The sequence below is a fragment of the Ptychodera flava genome, chromosome 10, assembly GCF_041260155.1.
Source record: "Ptychodera flava strain L36383 chromosome 10, AS_Pfla_20210202, whole genome shotgun sequence".
In the NCBI taxonomy this organism is placed as follows: Eukaryota; Metazoa; Hemichordata; class Enteropneusta; family Ptychoderidae; genus Ptychodera; species Ptychodera flava.
Window position 1 is genome coordinate 10,054,519 of NC_091937.1, and position 27,589 is coordinate 10,082,107.

General features: G+C 38.6%; 3 protein-coding genes across 5 annotated transcripts in view; all 3 read left to right on the forward strand.

Moving 5' to 3' along the window:
- The first annotated feature begins 10,817 nt into the window (after nt 1-10,817).
- On the forward strand, nt 10,818-13,778 carry LOC139141947 (sodium-dependent glucose transporter 1A-like). The gene is made up of 3 exons (XM_070711724.1): nt 10,818-11,038; nt 11,533-11,818; nt 12,503-13,778. The coding sequence occupies exons 1-3, from the start codon at nt 10,859-10,861 to the stop codon at nt 13,690-13,692; spliced, it is 1,656 nt and encodes a 551-aa protein (XP_070567825.1). The 5' UTR covers nt 10,818-10,858; the 3' UTR covers nt 13,693-13,778.
- A 4,206-nt stretch (nt 13,779-17,984) lies between these two features.
- On the forward strand, nt 17,985-24,256 carry LOC139141414 (sodium-dependent glucose transporter 1A-like). Of its 2 annotated transcripts, XM_070711039.1 has the most exons (4): nt 17,989-18,097; nt 18,778-18,977; nt 22,207-22,492; nt 22,727-24,256. In XM_070711039.1, exons 2-4 carry the CDS (start codon nt 18,792-18,794, stop codon nt 23,932-23,934), a joined length of 1,680 nt encoding a protein of 559 aa, XP_070567140.1. In that variant the 5' UTR covers nt 17,989-18,097; nt 18,778-18,791; the 3' UTR covers nt 23,935-24,256. The 2 variants fall into 2 exon arrangements, with proteins under 2 accessions (XP_070567139.1, XP_070567140.1); XM_070711038.1 differs by having other exon boundaries at nt 17,985-18,977.
- A 2,928-nt stretch (nt 24,257-27,184) lies between these two features.
- LOC139141949 (sodium-dependent glucose transporter 1A-like) overlaps nt 27,185-27,589 on the forward strand; it is an 8,807-nt gene continuing 8,402 nt past the window's right edge. Inside the window, exon 1 of one of the 2 annotated variants that reach the window (XM_070711726.1) lies at nt 27,185-27,333. The gene's annotated coding sequence lies outside the window, so the exon portion shown is untranslated. The remainder of the gene's footprint in view (nt 27,334-27,589) is intronic. The other variant, XM_070711725.1, reaches the window with a different exon arrangement.

Here is a 27,589-nt window from a genome sequence, read left to right on the forward strand (position 1 = left end):
ATAGCTTTTCCGGGGAAAGTGACACACAAGTTAGAACATATGTAAAACTCATCTTTGGTGAACTTACCCTTTACAGGTGTGTATTAATTGTGCTCCGTGGTTGCAACAGGTTCATTACACAGTACTAGTAGTACGCTTCACAGAACCGTCAGATATCTTTCAGTCGTTATATATAGCACGTTTCATCAACTTTCGCATACTACCTCTCGGAACTTAAAGTGTCCTATGCCATGCCCAAAACAACAACTTATAAATCGATCTGCATGCCTTGGAGTTGAGTTCTACCAATATCTCACATTGATAGATGCACATTGTAGATAGTTATAAGCAAGTAAAGGTTGTAACAGAGGCAGTTAGATGGTTGAATTTCACACCCAGTCCCTGATCGTTACATAAATTGATATCCCCTAAAATAGAGAGATTTCTCACACGTCAATCCCGGGCAAGGAAGTTCCAGATTATTCGATCGATGTATTTTTTTCATCGTCGATTTACGCCTTTTTCAACTTACAACTACCAGGGAGTAAAAGTGGTTTCAGTACAAATGCATGTATTATTTAAAAGTACAGGTATATACATTACTTTGTTTCGTTTTTAGTCAAAGCTCGAACGATTGCAGGAAAGTCACCATGATGATATGCAAGACAGCCTTACACAATTGAAGAAGCAGATTCAGGTCAGTATAGGTTGATTGAAATTGGCCCCAAAGGCATACATTCACATGACGACGTTACATTGAATATCACGAATGTGATATCTATATGTCAGTTTTCGAGTCTGTAGGTTAGTACCGAAACTGGGCACAGAGTAATACTTTACTTTATCAAGTAAATTATTTGATGATTTTCAGTACACGTAAAAGTCGAATGAACATATTTGAAAACGAATGAAAGAGCACACAATATCTCTTAGACTTTGAATAGCTTTACACTGCTCGTTTTATGTCCCATTTCTATCATTTAGATTGCAAGAAAAAATATACAATATCGGCACATGTTCTTTAAAAACTTGCTCTGATGAGAAGGGTGCGCAATAAATTGTGTTTTTTTATTGTTGTTTGCTCTAAAGAATTTTGGGACGGTTGGCTATTACTACCTGAAGTCTGCGTTTAAGTATCAAAGTATCAACACTATAACTAAGCACTCTTTTTAAACAATGTTGTGATCATATCTTAATGGACGTATGATTGCCTAAGGATTAGGTACTAATTTATATTTCAATTTTTCTGTTAGGCAATGCAGGAAAATTTGACTAAAGAAATCGGTGTTACATTTTTTCAAGACCTCAATGACCGCATTGAAAAACAGGAAAGCAAGTTGAGTAATATGAAAAACAAACAATCGCATCGAGCAAACGTTGGAAGCCTTGTTACCGAACGAATCTGGTACGTAACGGATGTTTCACGGAACAGAATGTTTTCATTCGTACGTTTATTCAGCTAAAGGATGACACGCTTATAGTTTATGTTGTGCTTTCATTAAAATTTACTATCCTCTTATTTCTTATCCCTGCTCTGTCAGTGGTCTGAAAATTTCACCAGTGACATTGTATTGTTGTATGATCTTTAAATACGACTTCTTAGAGTTGATATTTCAACAATGTCTAACTCTGACGTGCCTTCGATTGCTTTTGGTCTTTCTATTGAAGACGCGTCTTGTCAGTCCTAGTGTTTGATTGTGCAGAGCAGAATTTGTCGATTTAAATGCTTAGCAGTAGTCAGGGTATTGGATTTATTAAATATTATCTGTTTTTTGCTTTCATTTACGTAATGTTGGTTAAATTTGCTCCGTAGTTGTTGAATGCATTCATTTTCGATTATAAAAGCAACAATCGAAGCAAAATGCAACAAAGTATGAATTTTCGACTGTTATTAATATTCTTGGACACTTATTATTGTTAATAGAAACCATATGACGCATGACTCATTGACATTATACAGTCATGTTTCTTCAAGTTTCGTCTTTGAATTATTTGTGGTTAACGCAGTCTGATACAGAATCTGGCAAGTGAACGCTTTTGTTACACATTCTTGCCTTTGAATCTTTCACTTTGTCGGTTTGTGGAACGCACTTAACAATATTTTACACTGACCACGCTTCTAAATGGATTATGTGTCTTGCAATGTCTAATTTATCATAGCACCACGAAAGATGGCCATTCCGACATTTATTAACATTCGATATTGTTCGGTAAATAGAGTAAATATTTTGATAAATTAAAGCATATCTCAACACCAGTGAGCTTTCATATTCCCATGACAACGAAAGTAAAATTCAACCACTGTCTTTCAGATGAGTAATACCACAAATAAAGTATGCAAATAACACAGAACGCCAATGGTAGAGCAATCTGGTAGTCAACTCGAATAAGAATAGTTTACAGAAATAATCGTTGCGTCTACACAGGAAGTACAAACTGGACCTAGCTAAGTAATTTAAGTTTTATTTGTACTCTGTAAAATGAAACCACATGGAAACGTAGGTTTAGGCTTAAAAATTAACGACACTATATTAGAAACATCTGACCTCTATTTTGAATGTGTGAGAATTTTGATTATTCAACTCCACTTTGGATTATTCAACTTCTAGTCATGAGCAATTTAGGTTTTCAACATAGCTTACAAGTGAAAGATACAAATTTTATTTTAACTTAATTCTGATCATTACATTACTATTAGTACAGGAATTTAAATGTCATGCTGTGATGTGGTAGAACTATTTTGTCAATGACTTCAGATTGTAGTTTGTTTCATTGGACATGTAGTTTAATGCTGTAAGACAAAATTCCAATAAAACAATAAGTCTGTGTTTCTTAGCAAGCCTTGTCATGTATTTTAGAATTTTAACTTTTGTCCCTTGCTATCATCATTTTCTTCTGGTAAATAGAATAACTTTTGATGAAACATTTCAATGGAATAGACTTTTTTTCGCTTTTGTGCAAGACTAAGTAGAGGAATTAAATCATAACTAGAAAGCATTTGCAAGCAAAAGCGAAGTTCCAGAGACCAGAGCAGCGGAAGAAACAAGAGAATGTGTGACAAAGATAGGTGCAGAATGAAAGAGTGCTTTGGATTTTATATTCAGAGCTGATAGCAGTAAACAACCATAATACAACTAAAAACAAGGCATCCGGGGAATTACAGTACACAGATTACAAATGCCTACATGTACGGTAAAAACGCAACAGATACATGCGGGAGCGACAACGCACGGAAATGTGTATCAGACGAGAGGAAACGTGGACCTAGGCCATTGATTTTGAAAAACGAGGCCACATGCATTTTCATTGCTATGTCACTGTTTTCATAAGATACTGACCGTTTGATCTTGGAAAGCTGAGTTGCTTTTACGTGCAGCCAACGCATGCCGTGTGCTGACAGACAGTACGTTCACTATGCTTTGCCTAGCTCAGCATGATAGGGTTGTGTGTTACCGGACTTTAAACAGCCTCCCACCTCACCCCTGCAGACTGATATGGAAAAAACGCTGGTGGCTCCTCAGAAATACGGCGGGCAGTTTCTCCGCCAAAACAGCCGATTTTGAGTCCAAATTTGCATTGATCTTCGTTTTCGAGCACATCCACCTCGCCTAGGTACACGATGTGCCCAGCCGCGCTTGTAAACTTAGGGAAAGGCTACTTTTCTGTCTCTGTGCGAGCGAAGCGATCGTATCCGCCGCCATGTTAATTTCATGAGCATGACATAAACAGTATAGCGCCACGTACGGCGAGTATTTAGAGACAAAATAAAATCAAAAAGCAACAAAAAACAAAGCGAAAGAAAGCTAAAATTATTAATACTGAACGCAATATGATAGTTGAGCAATACCAAATAAAAATAAATAAATAAACAAACAGAAATGCCGTAAAAACCCGTCCGAGCTGAGCGATGACGTCATAAGCGTGTCGCAATGCATTCTGGGTAATTAAGGTAAAATATGTGTATAGCATGTTCTATGGTAGTAAAACCGGAAATAGAGAAAGAAAGAAAGAAGAAAGAAAGAAAGAAAGAAAGAAAGAAGGAAAGTGAGCAAAAACTATTTCTTTTTTCAAACTCTTTAGAATATGAAAAATATGTTGGAAATGAAGTAGCACAAACAAATACATGCACCTATTGATTATTACTCTTAGTCTATTACTGCAGGTTCACGTATATATCGCAATCGTAAACAAAACTTCCAGAAGTCTACATTTGGCCAAACCTGTCAACCGGCAAATAGCAGACACTTTAGCAGTGCTGTAAGATAGACTTATTACGCAAACATAGCGCCTCAGTAGATTTGATGATTTTGGTGTATTCTGTACGGGCCTGTTGCTGTTATGTAACTTTTGATTATGTTTTATTCTATTTCTGTTTTGATGATGTCAACAAAAGGGTTTCAAGGTACTGGGATACACCGTATGAATCAGCTTCACAATCTGTGCATGTGTATTGTTATTGTTATAACTGTATTGTTATTATTGACAAGTGAATTTTGCACTGGAATTTAATACACTGATGCAATAGTGCATTCTACAAGTATACTCTCGTCAACATGGTGTATACAAAAGAGCTTTTTTCAATTTCTGCAGAGTAGGCCAGCGTGCAAAAGGTTAATTATTGGGTAACAATAAAATATTTTCGTGAAATTACCTGATGCGGGTATGCGTAAATGTGTTTTTAACTGTTGTGCCTTTCAGTTATCACGCGTGAAGCAAAACATTTTTCGTGCCTCCAGCTAAGTTGATTCAATGTCAAACATACAGAGAAAGGATATGAATGGGGAAAAACTCCTGAAAAACCCACTCTCGCATATTTGGAAGCTACTGTATAGATTCAAGATCGTTTTCAGTGAGATAATGTTTCCATATTGTGGGGATTAAACAGCTGAATTGTCACTTCACAAAATAGTGCAATATCCCTTGCCCTCTTCATGGTAATTATATCTCGAAAAATATTGTTGGTGTTGTTTTTCTTTCGCCTTCTCAAAACTAAAAATTTTAAGGTCAACAATTTCACCGCAGGAGCACGAGAATTGCCAATTAAAATAAAAGAATAATAACTAATAAAGAATACTGCTTTTATACATTATGACAACACTGAACCATCAGGACTCAATTCTCAAAGCGATGAAACATAGCGCAAAAAGGTAGAGAACAAGGAAGAAAGGGTCGTACACAAAACAATGTTTAAAGCAGTATTCTTTATTCTTTCTCATATTTTAATTGGCAATGCTCGTGCCTCTGTGATTTCACACGATCGATTGTCATCATAGCGTATGTGAAAATGACTTAAAGTTTTCCACCATGCTAGATATCATTTCCTATCTTCCACACTCTATGTGATACAATAAAATACCTTATTAGCCGTGCCAAATATCCTTTCACTCATTCCAAGCGATAACCCTGCATCGGGTTTGAGTTTCATAAGAAACTCTTTTGCCACAGTTCTAGGAAATTGGGCTCCCTGTTGTGATTCCTGTCCCGACCGACACGAACAGAATTAAACATTAAATCTTACAAGCTTGGATCCAATATAACACAAAATAAGAGTCATAAGAGTGTAGTCGACATAAATATTCACCGACGTACGGTTGCTTAAAATTCGTTGCAATGTCCTCCATTTCAGTTCTTTGATATACTAATTCTCTCGATTATAAAAGTAGTTTATAATACGCCACATGTTCATTCCGTGTCGCGATTCCCCAGAAAACGTCATCCACGTGACGAGAAAATAGATACGTCTAATCCCCACTGAATCGACAAAAGTGACGTCAAAGGGTATTTTTTGAAAATATATTTCCAAAGGAATAGTTTTGACCAAATTTGGAAAAGTGCCCGATCACATGACGGTAGTGTCGCCTGCAGCTTGTAACAATAGCGGATGACTAGAATGTGATGTCCGTCCGGGTGAGCGGCGAGCCTCTCTCTAAAACAGATTCCCAACATTCCAACACTGTAGGAACTTGAACAGCTTATCGACGAAAAAGATTCAAGTGCAACGTTACCAAGGATGTTGCTGGGTATGCTCTGAATATTTTTGAATTAAAGTGGTACCTCGTAGAACTGTAACAGCTGTGGAAATATCGCCAAGTAAACTTGTCACAATGGATTGTTGTGTGCAAATTAAAAACTATAACATACTACAAAATGAGCATGTGGTGTGTCATAAAACACCTATAACCTGGTCTTTATTCGGGCTATAGCGCCCGTGCGCTATAGCCCTCATAATCAGGTAATATAGGTGTTTAGTATTGAATTTGCCGTTCATGAATTAAAATTTTCCTCTATCGAGATATATATCATTTCTTCTGTGTCATAAATATATAGAATGTCTCTTAAACGTTTGGTCGGATTGTAGATTAGAAACGACAGTTTGCAGACCTAGTGGATTTCCATTTCATTACCCGTTGACCTGCCATTTATCGTGCTACATCAACATTTTAGATTGTTTTCAGGAAAATAATATGGTAATAGTTCGATAGAAACTATTGGACCAAATATATCCTGAATGGTTCCCCGAACAAATGCTATCGAGATAATAAGGAGTGGCTGCATGCATTTAATATTCCTTCATTCTTCATCCGAACTATGACACCTTGACTCTGAATCAATAGAGTAATACAATTTACCAAACAATACTTTTATTGTAACTGTTCTAATTGTGGTGTGAATTCTGTATATGAAATTATCTTTTGGGATCATTATTTTACTGCTCTCTTAAGTAACAAACCTTAGATTGTCGATATTTGTTTATGCTTGGATCACAAGCATTCTGTACTGAGCTATGCGTTGTATTTATATTTAAGCTTGTTGTCATATTGGTCTCCGATACATGGAACAAAGGTTCTAATTCGTGGACATCCATTAATTTTGCACAAATCAATTTTGTTTTAGTTCGTATTTATAGTCACAGCTCTTTCATTTTTTCCACTACTTTTAAAGGGCCAGTAATGCTAACTTGCTATGATTTTTTTCATCATGTTTGTATATCATTTGCAACTTCTTTTTCTACTCCAAAAAGAAGATTGAAACACCGACTATTTAGCTTGTTGATTGAACGTCATTGCCATTGTTAACGTAATTTTGACTTCTAGTCCAGAAGTGACCAGAAGTCACTTTCAAAAATAACAAAGCGGTTTTCAAAAGTACGGGCTGAGTTGTATATCAATTCAGCTGAGTTGTATATCAACATACCTTATTGAGTAAAACAAGGAATGATGGTTGACATTCAAAACAAAAGTGGTGAAAAAATTATCAGAAGTTAGAATTACTGCCTTTAAACACGCGTGCTCTGTTAGTTGCTATTGTGTGACTATGTAAAAGCTGCAACGCTGTCATCACGTACGCATTCTCAGCATTTTGTAATTCAATTACATTTGTGGGTCATGATATATGTTACCAAACTAAATTTTATGAAAGTTTGAAACTTGGCTTTCCTATTCTCCTGTTTGTCGAAGTGTTTGATCACACCAAGAGAAGGTGCTGACCAGCATTGAGTGTTTTTACGTAGAGAAGTACTGTGGGAGTTAAAGTATGTAGATAAGCCGACTATCATGGCATGCTATTACATGATGGAAAGGACTCATTCCTTGAAATCGTGCTACCGACCTTCTCACTTGTCTTCTATCAAATATATTTCATGCAGAAATATCTACATTAAACGGAGGTTTATGTAAACTCGTTTTCTTATCTCTCATAGAAGAATTTTGTAAGATGTCAGAGAGAGCGCGTGATGTTGTTCGAAGTTACTCGCATTCTCACGTTATTTGCTTCTCGTCTATTCTTTTTCACCGTTCAGTACAAGTAATTATCTCCAACAGTATCTCCTGCAGTCTGCAGTTCATTAGCTAGGTTGACTTGTTCCGAGTGTTATCAGCTATGTAACTATCAGCTGTGTCAGTGCAAGAGAAGTAATACCCTTATCTTATCAGTGAGGTCAACTGTACTGACGGCAATAAAAACATTAGGCACATGCGTCACAAAATGTCAACGCCCTCTTTGTAATGTCTGTATACTGCCTGCCTGCCCGTCTGTCTGCCTGTCCGATCGAAACCACAGTGGAAATAAGTTTTTAACTTTTTTGTGTTATCCCAGCTTTTCGTGTTTGCATTTTTTCTTGTTTTTATTGTATGTTTTTTTAAAGTGCTAAATAAATACATCAAATAAAAAACCGTATTGATACAATGTTCGCTGTCGTCACTAGCAACCAGCCGAAAGCGATGTCTCTGCTTGGGGGGGGGGGGGGTGCGCTGCACTGTACTGCACGTTTCAAAGCCCATTTGCCCTGAGTGTTCAGTAAAAATACGGGAAGGTACAGATTTTCAGCTAGACTGTCGGGATCACTTCAGTGTTTACTTCAAGACTTTTGGACTTTTCAAGACCTTCACATTCGCAGTGAACTCAGCACGATTCCGATGTGCATAAAGCCTGCAAGCAAAAGGACTTCCTCACTCATCAGTGTGCCTGTCTAGATTCAACTCTCAGGAGACTAGGAGTTGTATGCAGTCGCAGCTGAAATATGAAATTTTTGTCATACAAAACATTTGTTTTTTATTTAGCTGTTTAACAATAACGCCGACGAAGAGAGTATCACTTACATTGTTGATCGTTAATGTGTTCAGTGCTTTCAGCTGGTAGAGTTAAAATTGCCAACAAAAACAGCAACAACGATAGAGAACAAGTCGCCAATAGCTCTATAGAGCAACTTGTACTGATGTATGACTGTTGACAGTGAATTCATCAGAAGAATGAATTCCACAACTCACCAATTCAGGCACTCCATCTAATCAAATTGCTAAGTTGTCAAGAGACATTAAGTATCTATTCACGACAGCTATGTTGACTTCAAGAACGCATTGTCACCTGTGTCCTTTGTGAGGGCGCCTGACAATAAGATCACAGTTCATGATTTACAATTCAAAATTTAGCAAATCAACACTGTTTGTAAAAACGCGAGATCGGAGAGTTTTTGCGAAACTTTTCGGTCACACACGTTGAATATAAGTTTCATAGAGGCGTAATGTCAAGACCATTGATTCAGAAGTGAGAATGTCACGTGTTTGTGATACGCCCATTTAAACGAAGGTGGCCGATATAACCTAAGAGGCTGTATTGAAATGCTTCACAGCAAAGCAGTCTACCTCAAAATTTGAGCAACAGGACGTGATTTTCCTGCAAATCAAAGGTTCTGTAGAAAGGTAAGTCGGACATGCCCTTGACATGAATTTCAAAAATATAGGACTTTCACGTCTTAAAATCGTTTAAGATTTGTATGATACTCAATATTCCGCCATCCAAATATCTAGCATCGATCATTACTAGTTATTCGTATTCATCATTACAATACATTATAAAAGAATAATGAGTTCTAGTCTCATGTTCGAATCCGTATGTGAATACCCTATGAAAGATATCTTGAGCGTACATGTTAGCATTAAACCAGACTAGATTTTGTTACATTAATGACCTCAATAATGGTGTTGTGTATGTAAATCTTGACCATGATACGCTGTTTACATTGGAAGTGTTGCAGGTGTCAGTATATGCCAAGGACTCAGGTCATGTTAGAGTACACAAGCAACAGTTATTGCATGATAAAGAAATTAGGTCGAAACAAGTGGTTACCGAGGTTCTCCTACCTACAAGGCTAGGCTTGTTCTTTAAATAAAGTATTTACCCCTGTGTTGTATTACTCATGGAGTCAGATAGTCGCCTGCACCGTAAACCACATATATCTTCGACCCCTTTCAGCAGAGAGACCGTTTATAGAGACATGTAACACGATTTGTGGTGTCCATTTAAAATACAAGCAGATGAAGCTTACATACGGTGTACATAACAGCAACGGTACATATTGCATACGGGTCATTATATCATGATGCAAAGGATTGATAGAATGCCTCTTCAGGTAGCTCGCCGTCTCGAAAACGAAAGACTTAAACTTTTGCTCAAAATTTTCCTCAATGAAACTGTCACGGTCAACCTTTCACTCAAGATAAAAAATCAAATCCCCGTGTTAACTCTATGAAAAGATAGAATTTTTGATTTTCGAAGAAGACGGTGACGATTTTTATTACAATTAAATGAGCCCAACAAATGGTAGATCAGAAGGGAATTGTAAAAGTTTGAGTCTCAGAGTCCGAATATCGTTCCCCGAGGCGCATTCTACCTTAAGGTGTATCAATGGTGCGTTAATGGAATTATTGAAGCTATAAGACCGATATCTGGGATGTCATCATCATTCGACCAGTTTTGAGCACAACGCTGAAATCGTCGTGCCCTTTGAAATTTCTTGCCACCAACAGCGTTTTTTTCTGACAATTAAACAAAACAGAAGTATCGCAAAGAAAAACAATTTAAGAATAAATAGCATTCAATGCAAAATAATTGACTGCGCCTGGAGGACTGAAATAATTATCAAAAGAGGATAAATATGAATTCAGAAATGTGTCCACCATTATCTTGGAGAATGAGGTCATCATGACTGACGGGCATATCCTTGGCTGGCAGTATTAAACCTGCATCAAAGGTCTGTGTATGCCGAAATATATATTGAAAAAAAACACATATACTACTCGTCTTACAGGATGGTACTTTTAACATATGATGTCCATCGAACTGTCATTTGCGCAATATTTCTGGTAAGATAAGGTGTGTTGTCATGGGCTATTTTGAATTAATGATTGAAAATTAATTTTTCTTTCGGTATGGTAACTTTCAATACAAGTTTTAATTTGCGACCTTTTAGTGTTATGTTTTTGGTTTTGTTACAGCAATGCTAGCAAGAAACACAAGTATTCAACAGACAGTAACACATTTTTGTTCCTCGATTTGACAGATAACGACAGAAGATATCTCAATAATCGATTCCCCGGACACAATGGATGATAAGAAAGATGTCAAAGATTACAACAAGGATGACGTCAGACAGCAAGCAAAGACTGATCTACTAAAGAATTCAGTTTTGGGAGATCGGGATGACTCATGCGGTTACACTGAATATCAGCCGTCGCATCGTTTACCAAGAACGCTGCTGCTGTACCTGGTATCGATCGGCATGGTGCGTATATTTGTATTTACGTCATCGTATAGGACGTGGTGGATGCTGGAAGAGAGTCTTTAAGCTGTGAAGCTGAAGCATAAATCGATTTCTTCCTTAAAGTTGCATTGTGAGATACCTTAAAGCATGACTGTCTTACTGGTGCATCTAGTTCTTTATTCCATTCTTATCTTTTTCTCTCTTTCGCTGACTCTCTATCTCCCTCTGTCTCCGACTGTCTGTCTGTCTGTCTGTCTGTTTCTCTGTCTGTTTCTCTGTCTGCCTCGCTATCTGTTTGTCTATCTCTCTGTGTCGATTCTATGTGATGATTTTGTTGGGCAAGCGAGCGTTCAGCTAAGATATTCGATGGTCTCTATGACCGGGGAGTGTCAATTTTGGCAAAGTGTGACTTCACCGATAGGCGTGTAGTAGGACAATATTCACAAGACTTGGATATGAATTCCACTGCTTTCAGGTGAAAATAAACACATCTGATTCAAATAATTTCGTTACAGGGAATGTACGTGGCACTGATCGGACCGAGCCTACCTGATTTTCAATGGAACACAGGAATCCACATTGATCGCATTGTTATAATCGTAGTGCTGATGAGCGCTGGATTTGCGATTGGCTCGTTGATAGGTGGCGCCTGCTTCGATGCTTTCAACAACGACCTAGTGATGGCGCTCTCATTAGTCTTCTTCAGTGTGGTGGTAGTAGCACTGAGTTTGTGTCAATCTCTGCCCTTACTTTTGAGTCTGGGTTTAGCATCTGGCATAGCTGATGGATTCCTTGAGACAGGTGGGTTCCTTGCAATCACAAAAAAATTGCAGAAACAGTTTCTGAAAGAAGGGAGGACAGAGTCGAGTTGGATTGTACAACCCTCGTCCTGATAGGTCCATCACAAATTTTATTTATAGTTCGAACACACCTACAACACGAATCGACCTAATTTGGGATAATAGGATGGTGAGGTAATGTCGCTTTAATCTGCAAATGTAAGCTCATCTACTTTTCGTTTTACTTTATACGGTTGTTTTTATGAGTAATTTGTAACATTACAGCATCCAGCTGAAAAATATGAAGATCCAATTATCCCAAATTAGTTTCAATCGTGCTCTACATAAAATAACACCATTGCAACCATACATTTGCGTGTGTTATGCATAATAAAATATAATCATCACCGATGGAACGTCTTCGGAGGCGTGTGTATAGTTCGTCGTTTACGTTTTGGTAAACTTCTGAACTTCAAGTAAACTGAAATACTAGTGCTCCTCGTTTCATCCAAGTGATTATTTATCTTCAAGTGACTCATCTAAGAGCCGGCGGAGAAATTTTACAATACTACGCAGTAGTTATTGGTATGATCTGCTAATCTTAATTAGCCTTCATTGCGATGTCAAGTGCACTGATATTTTTCCTAGTTAACGGCTGTCTGGAAAGGTACAGACATTCGCTAAAAACATGCATTTACCTTTACAGGGGCGTACAGTATTTGTGTGAAGATATGGCGAAGAGACTGTCATATCTATGTACAGATTCTCCAGTTCTCATTTGCCCTTGGCGCCACTCTCAGTCCATTGTTCGCGTCGCCATTCTTGATTGAGACTGGTGGCACCAATGCATCAATTACCACTCCTGGACTTGCCTCAACTGTTCACCCAAAACTGGAGGACAGAAACCAGTCTTGGTGGAACGACACGAGCGTCGATACACATTATGGTCTGCAAGATGTATACGGATTTGGTAAAACCGAAGCGAACGAAACATTTCTCGCACCGCAGATCGGGGAAAAGTCAGCGAAGAACTACCTCAGTTGCCACAATGCTACCAATCAAACACCCAGTGACAGCCAGCTTCCTTCCAACGCCAGGCAGAATACTACTTCACAACTCTGGATTCCTTATGTAATCATGTCGTGTTACTTGATAATTTTAGCGATACCTTTCACTGCATTGTTTTTAAAAGGCACTCGCTCCTTAAAAGTTACGAATATGACCAAAGCCGACAGCAAAGACAGAAGCGATCGCAGGAAGAGCGTGGCGTACACAGTTGCGCTGCTTTCACTTTTGTGTGCCTTCTCAGCTCTGGCTCTCTCATCGTATACGCTTTACGGGATGTTTGTGTACACCTATGCCATCAACATGAACCTTGGTTTTACCACAAAGACAGCGAGCTATCTGACGTCACTGTTTTGGGGTTGCTTCGCTGCATCACGAGGAATGAGCATCTTCGAAGCTAAGTTTCTATCCCCGAAGACGATGATTATCATAGACTTGGTTGGATTAGCCTTCACAACAGTTCTGCTTGCCGCGTTTGGAAGAACGGTGCCCGAGGTACTCTGGGTAGTGAGTTGTTTATTTGGAATCTTCTCGGCTTCTTTGTTTGGTTGTGGGATCACGTGGGCTGAACAACACGTGAAGCTTACTGGCAAAGCTACTTCTCTAACTCTCGTTGGGTCCGCAGTCACTTCAACTACTTTACCTGTTATGCTGGGTAAACTTTTTGAAGGCAACAATTACAGCTCCTTTGCGTACATGATGGTTGCCATGTGCGGTCTTAACATTGTCGTATATGTGATGATGCAGACAGTAACTTCGAGATGCGGGGAGACGTATGTAGAGCAACGAAGTGAAGATGTTGACCTTCCGTCTGTTGAAGACAGATTCTGACCTTTGGTGGGGTATTGACTAAGGTCATACATTTACTCACTTAAGCGTGCAAGCATACATACATACATACATACATACATACATACATACATACATACATACATACATACATACATACATACATACATACATACATAACAGGAGACACAGAAACGATGAATAACCTGTTCAGATTAGTGAGAGTGGAAATTCAATGACTGAAATTGAATTAATCATCGTGACCCTTGATACCAAATCGAAAAAAGGGTTTCGTAAAAAAGAAAGCAATCTTATACCTCAACTTAACCATTGACTCAATCATCTTGACCAATGATACCACAATTCAAGTATTATTTGAGAGAAAAAGACGCGCTAAGATCTCAACTGAACTGAAAAGAATAGCTGAAAAATACAAAGAACGACTGCGTACAATAAGATGTAATTTCAAACAAAAATAAAACATATCGGTCAACACTAACCGTCTGTATTTTGAAAATATATATATATATATATATATATATATATATATATATATATATATATATATATATATATATATATATATATATATATATATATATATATAAGTGTGAAAGAATCGTCACCAATCTTGACTTACAGCAGACATAGTTGCCTACGAAGACCAGACAAGGTGAACGCCGTACGAAATACGGAAGCATTAAGTTGTTTCTGAATCTACAAAATAAATTTCGGTAGAATGGATCCCAGTGTTCTTGAATAAGAATGATTCGCATCATGTCCTGTTACTGAATCTCAGCAAGGTTTCTTTTTAATGGAGCAAGACCCAATATGACCTGTCGCAGTTTGTATCAAGTGAATATTTAAGCTTATTTTCAAAACAAAAGCGTTTAGCAGTTTCTTGGGTTCAGGGCAATACTAACCCTCTAGGAAGAGATAGAGGCAGGATTATTTTATCCTTTATTCAATATGAAGCCCACTAAAACACGCAGCTGGTTGGTTTGGAGTAGTATTCGCTTCTTTGCAAGGAACTCTTTAATTTGGAGAACAAAATCGTGCTGCTGAAATAAGGGCAGTATTTAGCTCTGCAGTTGAGATAAGGCAGTAGATTACTGTGGAATTTGTGGTGGTGGTGGGGGGGGGGGTAGTGGACTGTTTAACCTTACCGTTACACTAGTGTGCCCTCTATCTGTCTGCTGACGTAAACGCGATGAATGTACAGTCTGGTCCCCTACCCCATTTCTACCCGCTGGCTGCGCAGCTCACGATAATTGGATCAGCTTTCGGTTAATATTTCAATCAGAATTTTGACTGCACATTAATGAGCACAGTCACCTGACAAAATCATGTGATCAGCACATCAGTATTGTGGCAAGCTTGGAAATTAGACGACGAAGCATCGAACGTTGAAGTATTTTGTCCGGCTTCACTTTTAAATCTCCGACTTTGAACTTCTATGATAGCATTTAGTGGTGAAATGACGATTATCGTCTATGTTTTTTTTTTCTCAGACGTGACAGATTGTCCCCCTTTCGCATGAACACCAGTGACTCAAAAATAAGTTTCCTTTTTTATTCAATGTCGACATAGTATGCTCGATTTGGGTAAACATGGGGGTAAAATTGCTTCGTGGGCATACGAAATCTTAATTCGAAAATAGTTCTAAGGGAGCATTCGTTATTTACGGGGAGGGGGGCGGTGGAATTTGAGCGACAAATAAAACGTAAAAAATTTGACCCCCCCTCAATTCATCAATTGTAAAATGTGACCCCCCATGAAAAAAAATTTCATCAGATTTGATTCATTAACCCTTCGCACCCTGTGGCCCCGGGCTGAAAAAGTTTCCTCACATACTAGAGAATCAACATTTTTGGTGAAATGTCAAAATCAAATTTTTTGCATACACATGAACTTGTAATCGCTCTAGTCTAATCAAGTACACTAATATCAATAATCAAGAGTACATAAATACACAGATTTACCTAGTTTTATATTGGAAAAAAATATTCATAGTTTCCATATAGACAAGATAGTGAATCAACATTTCGGTGACATTCCAAAATCAAATTTCTTGCACAAACATCCACTTGTTACCACCCTAGTCTAATCAAGTAAATTAATATCAATAATCAAGCGTACATAAATACACAGATTTAACTAGTTTTGTAATGGAAAAAAAATTATTCATAGTTTCCTCTGACAAGATAGTGAATTAACAATTCGGTGAAATTCCAAAATCAAATTTCTTGCTCACACATGCACTGGTAACTACCCTAGTCTTATCAAGTACATTAATATCAATAATCAAGAGTCTATAAATACACAGATTTAGCTAGTTTTGTATTTAAAAGAAATTATTCATAGCTTCTCATAGATTATGTATGGAGGACCTGTGTATTTTCTATTTTGCCTGGGAGTTCTTGTGTGTTATCACTGTATACCTAGGGAGTCCAAGACGGGAACTTTCCAGAGAGTGTTTTACATTGCATGCTGCACTGGCACTGGAAGGTTTGAGTGTAAGCGTGTGCTTTTTAAGTCAGATATTTCTCTATTTTGAGTCTTACTCAAGTCAGCAGATATGTAAAGAAACCGGTGAGTGGCAGAGATCGAATTTTATGCGGATCGGACTGTTTATTTAAACCCTACGCCATCTTCTACTTTAGTCGATGGAACGAACATTGCTCACACAAGTGAAAGCCGTGCCGTATATTTGCAATATACGCACTGCACGCTAAGATGATAATATCACCACAAGTTGAAAGCTGATCTTTCTGCAGCAAATTGTGTGTTAACTGTGAACTTTATTCCGTTTATGAGTTCAGTCAGATGTCTGAGATTGTCATGAGAACATTATTTATGATCGTTCCACTGAACTTTTGTCGATGCGCGGAGTTAGCAGAGGAAGACTTCAGATTAGTTCGGCATGTCCCGACCGGAAGTAAACAAAAGATCTAAGATGGCTGCTCCCGTGGTAGCTGAACTGGACGCTGCTTAGCAGTGAATTGCGTGTGTTGTCGCCGACTTTCATGTGCAGACATTACACGGGACTTACAATTGTGCTCATCATTGAACATTAGTTAAAGTCGCGTGTGAACTATTTGTGTTTTCCAGCCGCGTGGTCAAGTTTGAGGTACCTCTGTGGTAACGTTATGTTTTCCATAGAAATTGTTAAGCTTTTAGAAAGGGTTTGAACAGAGTTTTGTTATGAAAGTGTGTTCGACTCCTGCCGTCGGGAGGTCGATCAGTACGGTTACTGTTACCATGGAGTAATATTTATAGTTTTGAAGTACGGTTAAATTACTATTTTATATGTAGACCCCGATATTTGACACAATATAGTAATATACAGAAGTTGTTTGTTACATTATATGACTGTGTGTTGGTTCCTCATTTCATGCCCCATGCTTTGTAGCCCTGCGTACACGTGTGTGCACGTGTGTTCCCAGCATTATATGGCATCTACCAAAGCCCTGCAATGGTCTTTGAACAGACTTGAGGTCTCTGCGGCCTGGATCTGGACCGCAATGAAGACTAAAGGGTCTTTTTGGCCGAAATTCTGCTCTATTGGGGCAAAATCCTTTCCCTGCCTACCTTTACCTCCTAACCAATCCCAGAAAAGATGCGATTGACTTCTCCTAACGTCCAAAACCGCTCATTTTCTGAAACATAACATACTCGACAAGTTGTTTACCCATGGAGATCCCCATTTTGAATCTCGCTGCAGAGACCCCAGTTATCTCCACAGACCATTGCAGGGCTGTGGTGGAGGCCGTATACGCCAGGAACACACAGACCTGTACTCAGGGCTACATGCTCTGTTGCTGCTCTAGAGAGGTTAACGCCAGTCTCGGACTTGTTGGCCCTGCTAGAGAAATAAATTTGGCTGAGCTTCGGTCGGTTATTATTCTGCCGTCTCGAAACATCGGTTACACAAGCAACATTTCGGTGAAATTCCAAAGTCAATTTTGTTTTCCATAACTCAATACAAACCTTTGTAAAATTTGACCCCCCCTTCAATCATTGATTGTAAAATTTGACCCCCCCCTAAAAAGCGGTTTTGTAAAAGTCAACCCCCCTGATTTCCACCAACCCCCCTCCCCGTAAATAACGAATGCTCCCTAAGTTGGAAATAAAATCAACGCAATCACTGCAATCGTACTATTGACCAATGATAGCTATGCTTACAATGACCCATACCTCACCCTATTTTCGTGAGCAGCGAGGCTAGCGGTAGAAATGGGGCAGTGGACCAGTAGTTAGTCACTCTGTCATTGTTCAGAGTCGTGTCCAGGCATAACTCGCTACGGGTACTCACGTGGCCGAATCTAACCATTGTACAAGGTCGCGAGCGAAACAGTTCAAGCTGAATTGGCGAACTCTACAGAAACACACTATATCTTCAATTTTGAGAAAGACCACGTGAAATCCCTTTAAAATTGTCAGAGCGGTAAGTTTGACACAACCTAGACGGCTGGTTTCAACCGATTAACATGATTACTGTCATCTTTGATGAATCTGCTGACGCTAGTTGGGTACACCAAACATGACTTAAGTCTCTTACATTCAAAGTCCATAAGTCACATACCATGCGAAAGATATGTTCGCGTACATAATTCATATTACAATCATGGCGCGACTAACACTAACAATGGTTACCTTTAAAGCGAGTACCTACACAGCTTGAACTTTGTACGTAGCTGCCGATATAATGCACAATTCGGGGCAGATGAATATTCCACATTGATAAAGAATCATTATTATAAAATTTCAATACCGAATCATTGCTCATTAATATAATTTGCCTAAATTAATACTAATCTGCCCTGTATCTTGCACTAATAGGATATGTCAATAGTCTTAGTAGGCCGAGGACGCTCTACATATATTAAATTTCAAGGCAAGCGAGGTCTTTGAATCCGTGACATTATTCAGTCAACCATTTTTTATCTGAAAAACAAAGAATACATAGCGATTCCGGCAAAATGTTATGTAAATTTTCGGCTACACTGTTGTTTCAGATGATGAGAGAATTTCTTTTTAACGAACACAATTGTACATCCTAGATACGTCATAATTCTTCTCAAGAGAAGGCAGGACCAATTATGATGACATTAACTATGTCTTAAGTTAATACTGTAGAGATGGATGTAAAAGAAGAGGTCAAAGTTGACAACCAGGAAGAGATCGATAGGCATGCTCAGATAGACCTACTTACCGATTCCGTGGAAGTAAAGCGAGAAGATACGATTGACGACACATATAGCGATCATAAACAGTCGCATCGTCTACTTAGAACGCTGCCATTGTTCATGGCCTCTATGGGTTTGGTAAGTAGCATTTGTCCATATGGAATGTTTTCTCCAATGTAACGTAACATGGACATTATTCTACATTCTACATTTTCATAAGAAAATAAACACAACCACATCTGGTCGGCTCTAGACTAAAATATTTTGAGGCTGGAAAATGTGAAGTATGGAGAGTTAAACCCACATCTCCCGAATTCACCGTGACAGGTTGCTCCATCAACTGAGTTATTAAAGGAATTAGCTGACGTTTGATTGCCTGCTGGGTTAATCTATTTAAGGTAATTCAGATTATACAGAAATTGATCCCACCGAAGAGTTGCCGTGAGAAGACCTTACTGATTTACCTTTGTAATAGTTTAATATGACAGGTTTCCTGGCCTGGAAATTCGTGCATATTCGAACGAGAAAAAGATGGAGTGCTACGTCCGATTGTCTCTACACTGCAAATGTTTTCAGGACATTTTTATACTAAACATTTTATCAGTTGCCTAACAGCCTTATTTTTAGATTTTAATATATTAGATGCTTAAGATTCGATTCTCGTTCGCTGATAAATTCGTCAAGTTTGACCGATAACTCAGCTGTTTACGACTCGGTTGGCGAGCTGACACTGGAAGTAGCAGACGACAGAAAAATCACAAAAACCGCCAAAATCGTCGCTATCAATATTTTTGTTTTTCTGTAAAGTTATGATTACCTAATATTTCAAAAAACTCCATATATAGCCCACAAAACGGCGCTAACCAGGCCCACTAATCGAAAACAGCGCCAACAGCATTACCATATCACTGACGTCGTAAGCAGGGGAATACAGAATATACAGTGGTTTACTTTGAAGCATTGGCATTGCGCGAAGTGGATATCGTCTAAATTGAGGTGTTGCCAGCACTGTCAGATGTAATTATCAGCTGAGCAGCAATTCCAGTCGACCACATAGAAATCAAGTCAACCAAAGTTGAAACATTGTCTTGCAGCAGGTCAGATGTAGTCAAAACAACTACACCTGGAAGCAAGTGATAAGCCTTGGACAGTGCTTGGACATATGTGGTGGTGTTGTTTAGACTACGTCTGATCGTCTGCTAGACGATGTTTCAACTTCTGCAGAGTTGATTTTTAATGATCGACTCATGTTACCGCTTCGCTGGTAATTGCACCTGACAGTGTTGGCAACACCTCGATTTAGGGATGGACCATTAGACCTTGGGAGGGGGGTGGTCACAATGAAATTGTGAATTTTTTTTTTTTACTATTGTAAATTTCTGAATTTTTTTTTTCCAATTGAGATTAGCTGTGCAAATTTTTTTTTTCAGAGTAAATTTTCAGATTTATAATTCTTTTTTAGTTCGTCGCTGTCTGAAGATAAAGAGGGCAAAGATGTGGTGCCAAGCACCACAAGCGGCCACGCAAGCGGTCATGGGGGGTGAGGTCAGGAGGGGTGTCCCCCTGCTGCCGTTGGAGCTTTTGAAAAATAGAGATTAAAATGGTGTTATTTGGTGGCACTTGGGGAGTATTTTTGCGGGGGGAGGTCAGGAGGGGGTGTCCCCCTGCTGCCGTTGGAGCTTTTGAAAAATAGAGATTAAAATGGTGTTATTTGGTGGCACTTGGGGAGTATTTTTGCGGGGGGAGGTCAGGAGGGGGTGTCCCCCTGCTGCCGTTGGAGCTTTTGAAAAATAGAGATTAAAATGGTGTTATTTGGTGGCACTTGGGGAGTATTTTTGCGGGGGGAGGTCAGGAGGGGGTGTCCCCCTGCTGCCGTTGGAGCTTTTGAAAAATAGAGATTAAAATGGTGTTATTTGGTTGCACTTTGGGAGCATTTTTTTCGGATTACACATCTTCCTCTGAAACATGGTCTTCTTGCTCCTCAGTAACTTCCTGTAGTTTTGAAAATTGACTATTTTGGTTTCCTGGCTTCCCTTTCTACTGCGTGGTGAAATGCCTACATTCACCCCACCAAACATCATGCATATCTCATTATTTACGATTGATTTTGACAAGCTGAGAAGCTAAAATAAGCTAAATATTTAAATATAGTGAAATTTGCATATTTGTGTTTTTAGAGCAGTTGTTGCCCTTTTTTGATCAAAACATCTATTTCTCTGTAGCAGCATGTCCAAATTGATTGGATGTGTATAGATGTGTTGAAATTTCAATATTTGTCTTTTTAGGGCAATTTATGCCATTCATGGTCAAAAAATCTGTATTCTCTGAAAGGGCTTGTCCAATGTCTTTGAAATTTGCTATACAAAAACGATTATTCATGCAGATTTATTCAGTATTTGCTATCGAGAAACTTTCAAAGTTCAACCCTTTTGTGTGTTTTTGTGTTGGGATTTGTTGGATAGATGGCATTCTACGTAGTGTATTGTTGAATGTTAAAACATGTGTTGCTGTTGTTTTTTGAGGCTGTTTTTTGAGAAAAAAGAATTGAAAATGACTTTCTAAAAGCAAAATAATACATAATGACTTAATTTGTTGTTTTATCATTATTGACGTGTTTCTACTTGTTCACCCATTCTTGCATTCATCATTGCAATAAAATGCTGTGAAAAAAATGAAACTGATGTGGCCTGCATCTGTTTACCTTGATCTTAAAAGGCAAATACAACTTTCTGTCTTGACAACCATACTATAGTTTCAATGTTTTACCTAGTGTACCTGCTTGGTTTGTACGCAGGAAACAAGTAGAAAACAGGCTGTATAATTTCATAATTTTCAAGTGATCAGAATACAAAAGTCCTGAAAAGATAAGATAATCACAACTTCCAGTATAAGGGATACAGTCACTCTAAATGTATAAATTAAAATTTAAAATGTGCCTGGAGGATGTACTAAAAATACAGAAAGTTGCTTTCTGTCGGTAAAATCTAAAAAAAATTCAAAATTTTAAAGACTTTTGCAGATTTTTTTTTTACGCCTTTGTCTTCTTATTTATTTTTTTTTTATTTTGCGAACTAGTTTGAAATTTTTTTTTTCCTAACTTTCTGCTCTGAAATTTTTTTTTTTCTGTTTTTGACCCCCCCTCCCAAGATCTAATGGTCCGTCCCTTAGACAATATGTCTATTCGTCTAATGCCAAAATGTATCAGATAGATAGATAGATAGATAGATAGATAGATAGATAGATAGATAGATAGATAGATAGATAGGATACACATATACGTGCATACATGTATGTGTAGGCACGTACAGCCGATGTGAGTACAGTAACTTTTGAGGTACTAATTGACAATGTAATATACTTTCTTCAGGGCATGTATGCAGCAATATTAGGACCCAGTTTTCCAGACTTTCAGTGGACCACAGGAGTCCATATCGACCGCATTGTTATGATCGTTGTGTTTGTGAGTGTTGGATTTGCTGTTGGGACGTTGACAAGTGGTGTCTGCTACGACACCTTCAACAATGACCTAGTGATGGCGCTCTCACTAGTCTCCTCCAGTGTAGTTATAGCACCAATGAGTTTGTGTCAATCTCTACCACTACTTCTGACTATCAGTGTACTTACTGGAATAGCCGACGGATTTATTGAGACAGGTACGTGGGCTGATTTAAAAATATTAAGACAGAATTCTTTTATCAATAAATGAACGCGAAACAAGGTCAAAAATTCGAATACCGCTCATTGTTTTGCACCAATACTACCTTAGGATATGTTGGTCACAAATAATATTGTGTCATATTATAGCATACTTTTCCTTTATACGAAATCATCTGTTGAAACAAGAATTTATGTTTTCAAGATAAAAACTTCTGCTTCTACTCTTCCAGGAACATACAGTATTTGCGTGAAGATATGGCGAAGAGACTGTCATATCTACGTGCAAGCTCTCCAGTTTTCATATGCCCTTGGCGCTACTCTAAGTCCTTTGCTCGCCTCACCATTCCTGATTGAGATGGACAACAACAATGGGACACACATCACTTCTGCACTTACGTCATCAGTGAACCCACCACTGCAAGGCAGCAACTTGTCGTTGATTTTGCAAATCCGCCAAAGCATCGAAAATGATTCTTATAAGGAAGTCGTCGACCACTTTGGTAGAATGAAAGAAACCGACGAATTTCAAAACAAAGATTGTGGGTTGGAACCCGCTTGCGCTTACAAATTAAACAGATCTCTTTATAATCTCACCCAACAAGACGCCAATGACCGCGAGCCTTCAAATGGCAACAGACGACGTCGTGTTTCAAAAATATGGATTCCTTACACAATATTATCGTGTTATATGATAATTATATCGCCAATCTACTTTATATTCTTTTTTAAAGGCAATCGTACGCTAAAAATTACAAAACCCGCGACTGCTGATCAAACAGATGATGAAGATAGCCGAAACAAAGCTAGGCTTTCCATGATCGTTCTTATTATACTTTTGTGTGCCTTCTCAGCTCTAGCAATCTCAACACATTTAATTTACGGTATGTTTATATACACTTATGCCATTAATATGAACCTTGGTTTTACTACAAAGACAGCGAGCTATCTGACGTCACTGTTTTGGGGTTGCTTCGCTGCATCACGAGGAATGAGCATCTTCGAAGCTAAGTTTCTATCCCCGAAGACGATGATTATCATAGACTTGGTTGGATTAGTCTTTACAACAACTCTGCTTGCCGCGTTTGGAGGAACTGTTCCCGAGGTACTCTGGGTAGTGACTTGTTTCCACGGAATCTTCTCGGCTCCTCTATTTGGTTGCGGGATCACGTGGGCTGAGCAGTACATCAAGCTCACGGGCAAGATCACTTCCTTCACTCTTGTAGGCGTTGCAGTAGCTTCAACGTCTTTACCCTTGATCCTTGGAAAGCTTTTCACAGTTCATGGCTACGACACTTTTGCATACATGATGGTCGCAATCTCTGGAGTTACCATTGCTGTATTTATAATCATGCAGAAAGTCGCCTCGGGGCGCGGAAAAAGATATAGACAACGTCGAATTGAAGATATTGACTTGACATCTGTTGAAGACATTTCCTGATCTCAATAGTGTCTTTTCAAAGACCAAATACATGCTTTGCAAAGTTCTGAAACCTATACAATTTTCTTGTTGCTGTTGTTGTTTTGAAAACAAATGGGTGCTTTTTCAACCTGTGTATCAACGTAAACGACGGATTGGTCGATCGATCAGTAAACTGATAAGGTTCTCAGTGAGGCAGGTCAATCAATTCATTAAGTCATCGATACAACTTTTATATGTGTAGGAGAAAGATTATAGGACATACGGATATTGTTATTTCAGGGTAGGGGTTATGTTAGACTTGGTTCAAGTCGGTGAATTTTTAAAAAATAAAATCATTTATAATAATTTCTCTTGTGTTTCTCCTATGTCGTACCTACCTATTTGGACTTTGGCAGTCAAGGCCAGGTTTTCCCTGCGATTAAATGCATTACCTTTGAGTCTACGCAGTAGTGAGTTAGTTTCTGTGATTCCGGGTGAAACTCCCCTGTATAGCGTTCACCCCACTCACGCGTTTCAAATGAAAACAGAACACAAATCATCGCTCTCACTCCACTCACACATTCACAAATTACAGACTTGAACTAAGTCTAGGGCTATGTGTGCGCCGGTTGTAATCGTTACTTGTGTAAAAAGGCGATGGATGGGAATAGGAAACGAAAATGCATGACAACAACGTGAAAAAAACTGGGTATCGTACAGAATACTTGCTCTTGCGTATTGTTTGAATATTTTTGCACATCTTTTAAGAGCGATTGAATACAAAAAATAAATGTAAAAGACACTGAAGTTATGCTAATTTTTTGAAGTTTAGTTGAAGCTTGTTATGAAAGATACATCGTAACCTCCAGTTCAAAGTAACACTGTATGGGAGAATAGTTTACTTAATATGTAACTTCTTATAGCGGAGCGTTTGGATGTTCATAAAAACAGCTGAGGGGACAGAAAGAAAGTCAAGTTAAAATCAGAATTAACATTTAAAATTTCAAACCGACACCTTCCGTGGAAAAGTGTTCCTTTGCACAGTGGTTTGCATGTCATCTGTTCGGCGAGTACGGTCGACACTGCATCATCGACCGCTGCACAGGTCAGTTTTCCCGTTGACAAGTTTTAGAACCAGAATAGTGAAATTACGTGGATTGCATTAATTAGCCACCTAAACCCGACATTTATCACAACTGGAAATTTACCAAACGTTCCCGATTCATAAAGTGATTCTGAATGGCCGTAGAGTATCGTGCAGTTACAATATTACAGAATAACAAATATTTCTTAGAAGGTAAAACATTAGCTGTAGCTGGGGGTCGTTCAGAAAAGTTTGTCTGTAGGTCGTTCAGTCAAATTTATCAAGCATGACAAACAAGGAACGAAAATAATCTCCCAAAACTATACCATGTAAATACGTTTAAGAGATGTTGTTGGTACTACGCAAAATTAAATGTATATCGCCATTGCACATGATCAATAACGGTAAAGTTTCAAAATTTACATCATGTAAGATTACCTGTCATCAACTTCGTCCTTCACTCTATCACAAAGCTCATTTCTAACATGGTAAATTTGACTAAGTCTAAACTGACTGACCTACGGATGCTATATGTAGATTGAATCATGGATGCATCTAGCTGTGATATCGCAGCGGTGCTGTGGCGTCTATCGAAAGCACCCGGGTCAAGGGTCATCGCTATATATATAGCAGCGATAACCCTTGACCCGATATCACAGGTAGGATGTATCTAAACAGGTGCAGCCAACGAACAATGCACTTTTAAAAGGTCCTTACTATGATAAGATATATTGTGCATGACAAATAATGTGAATTGACTAATTTTAAGTCAAGAGGGTAATTAACTAGCTGTTCATAATTTGCCCTCCCACAGAACATTTTTCGACTTACCCTCCCACACTCAAACTTCATTTTTACCCACTCCGCACTTATTTTGCCTGTTTCCCTTTCCCACTGTGAATTTTGAAGCTCCCTCGCCCTGTGGCGAAAAAAAACTTGCCAATTTCCCCTGCCCTGGAAACAATTCCCCTCAAAAAGTTTTCCGCCAAGCCCTGTCCCCATGACAATCAACCGATATCCGCCCTGCCCTACAAAAAAAACCTAAAATTTGCTCCCCTGCCACCTAAAAACATGTCCCCTGCCCTAGCAAAATTAAAATTTCCCCTGCCCTCAAAAATTGCTCCTGGAATAGCTTTTTCGATGAATAGCTCCGTTGGCTGCACCTGTCTAAAGTGTTGTTTGTTTTTATTTTTCTTCTGCGACTCTGCTAGGTCACTGTCTCGCTGCAAAACAATTGATTTGCCGCAGAGAGTGGTTCACATTGAGTTCGAGCTTGACCCTACGTGTTTGATGGACCTCGTATCACTGTCGCAGAGGGGCTGATATGTGTGCTTCGTAACCGGTCAAAATACGGACACATCACTCGAGTGCGACTCGTCATTGAGCAAATATTGGGTTTTAAATCCCTGTATGCTTGTATATTGTTGTGAAAATGATTACCGATAACCTTTTATTTGTTAGTAGACGAAGAAAGTTTGAAAACGCGATGCATGTTATCCACAAGAGGCATGCATGCAAGATGTCTGAGGGCGCTGTTTTGTAAAGGTTACACAAAAAATTGTGACTTCATCAGTTTTACATATCTTCACAGGAGATTGCTTTGAAACTTCAAGTCATACACATTATATGTATGAAACACACTACAAAGAAAAAAGTGCTCTCTTGCTTAATCTCGATCAAATACGAACCCTGTACAACAGTGACTGGGAATGCCTACTTTTTGCTTAAAATCGAAAATACCTCAATGAATTATCGCCAATGTTGCATGCCCCCTAACTTTGTAAACAGCGTACAGAACATGTCAAAGGTACATATTGTAACGCAAGCGCGTTTCTATTCTTACCATTTCGGATAATTAAAAAAACAATAATGTATATAGGGGTGCAATAGTGACTGTGACAGTATACTGTACCACCGCCATTGCAGAATGGGCGACAATCCATTGTTAAGTCGGAGTTCCTATAGTTACAGTTGTACCGAGTTCGAATTTGGTCGACATTGAGCTTCACCCCCCCCCCCCCCCCCACGAAGTAATTTGAATATTGTTGTTCGCTTAGACTTTCCAGCATTCACAAATGATAACGTCATTTGTAAATTACAAAGCCCTGGTGTATTTAAAGAACGAAATAAAACATGTACGGTCGACACAAAAGTCGAAATTGTTTCATGGACGCGTGATATTCACATGACTCATTGTCTTTCAGCGGAGTTCTGAATTTAAGTCCCGTATACGGTTAGTACCTTATCCGCCTGGGCTACTGAAACACCTAAAACCCAGTACGCGATATCGGCGTACTGTTCAGAGAAACAGGACTGCCGCATACTACGTGAAGATCAGAAGATTTTCCAGATACGTAAGTTAAATCCCTCCTAACATCGTGCACACAGAGAAAAGGGAAAGTCCCTATAGCCTACGCCGCTACAGGTAGTTCTAGCGCGAGTTTTGATGCAACGTCACAGTTCTTTCTTTCTTTGATATTGATCATGATCCTACATAACTTAACATTATGTTTCTTTCCAACCATTCTACCGAACCTTACATTACATGAAATCAATTTACTGAAATAACATTATATGGCGTACATTGCATTACATTACATTACATTACAT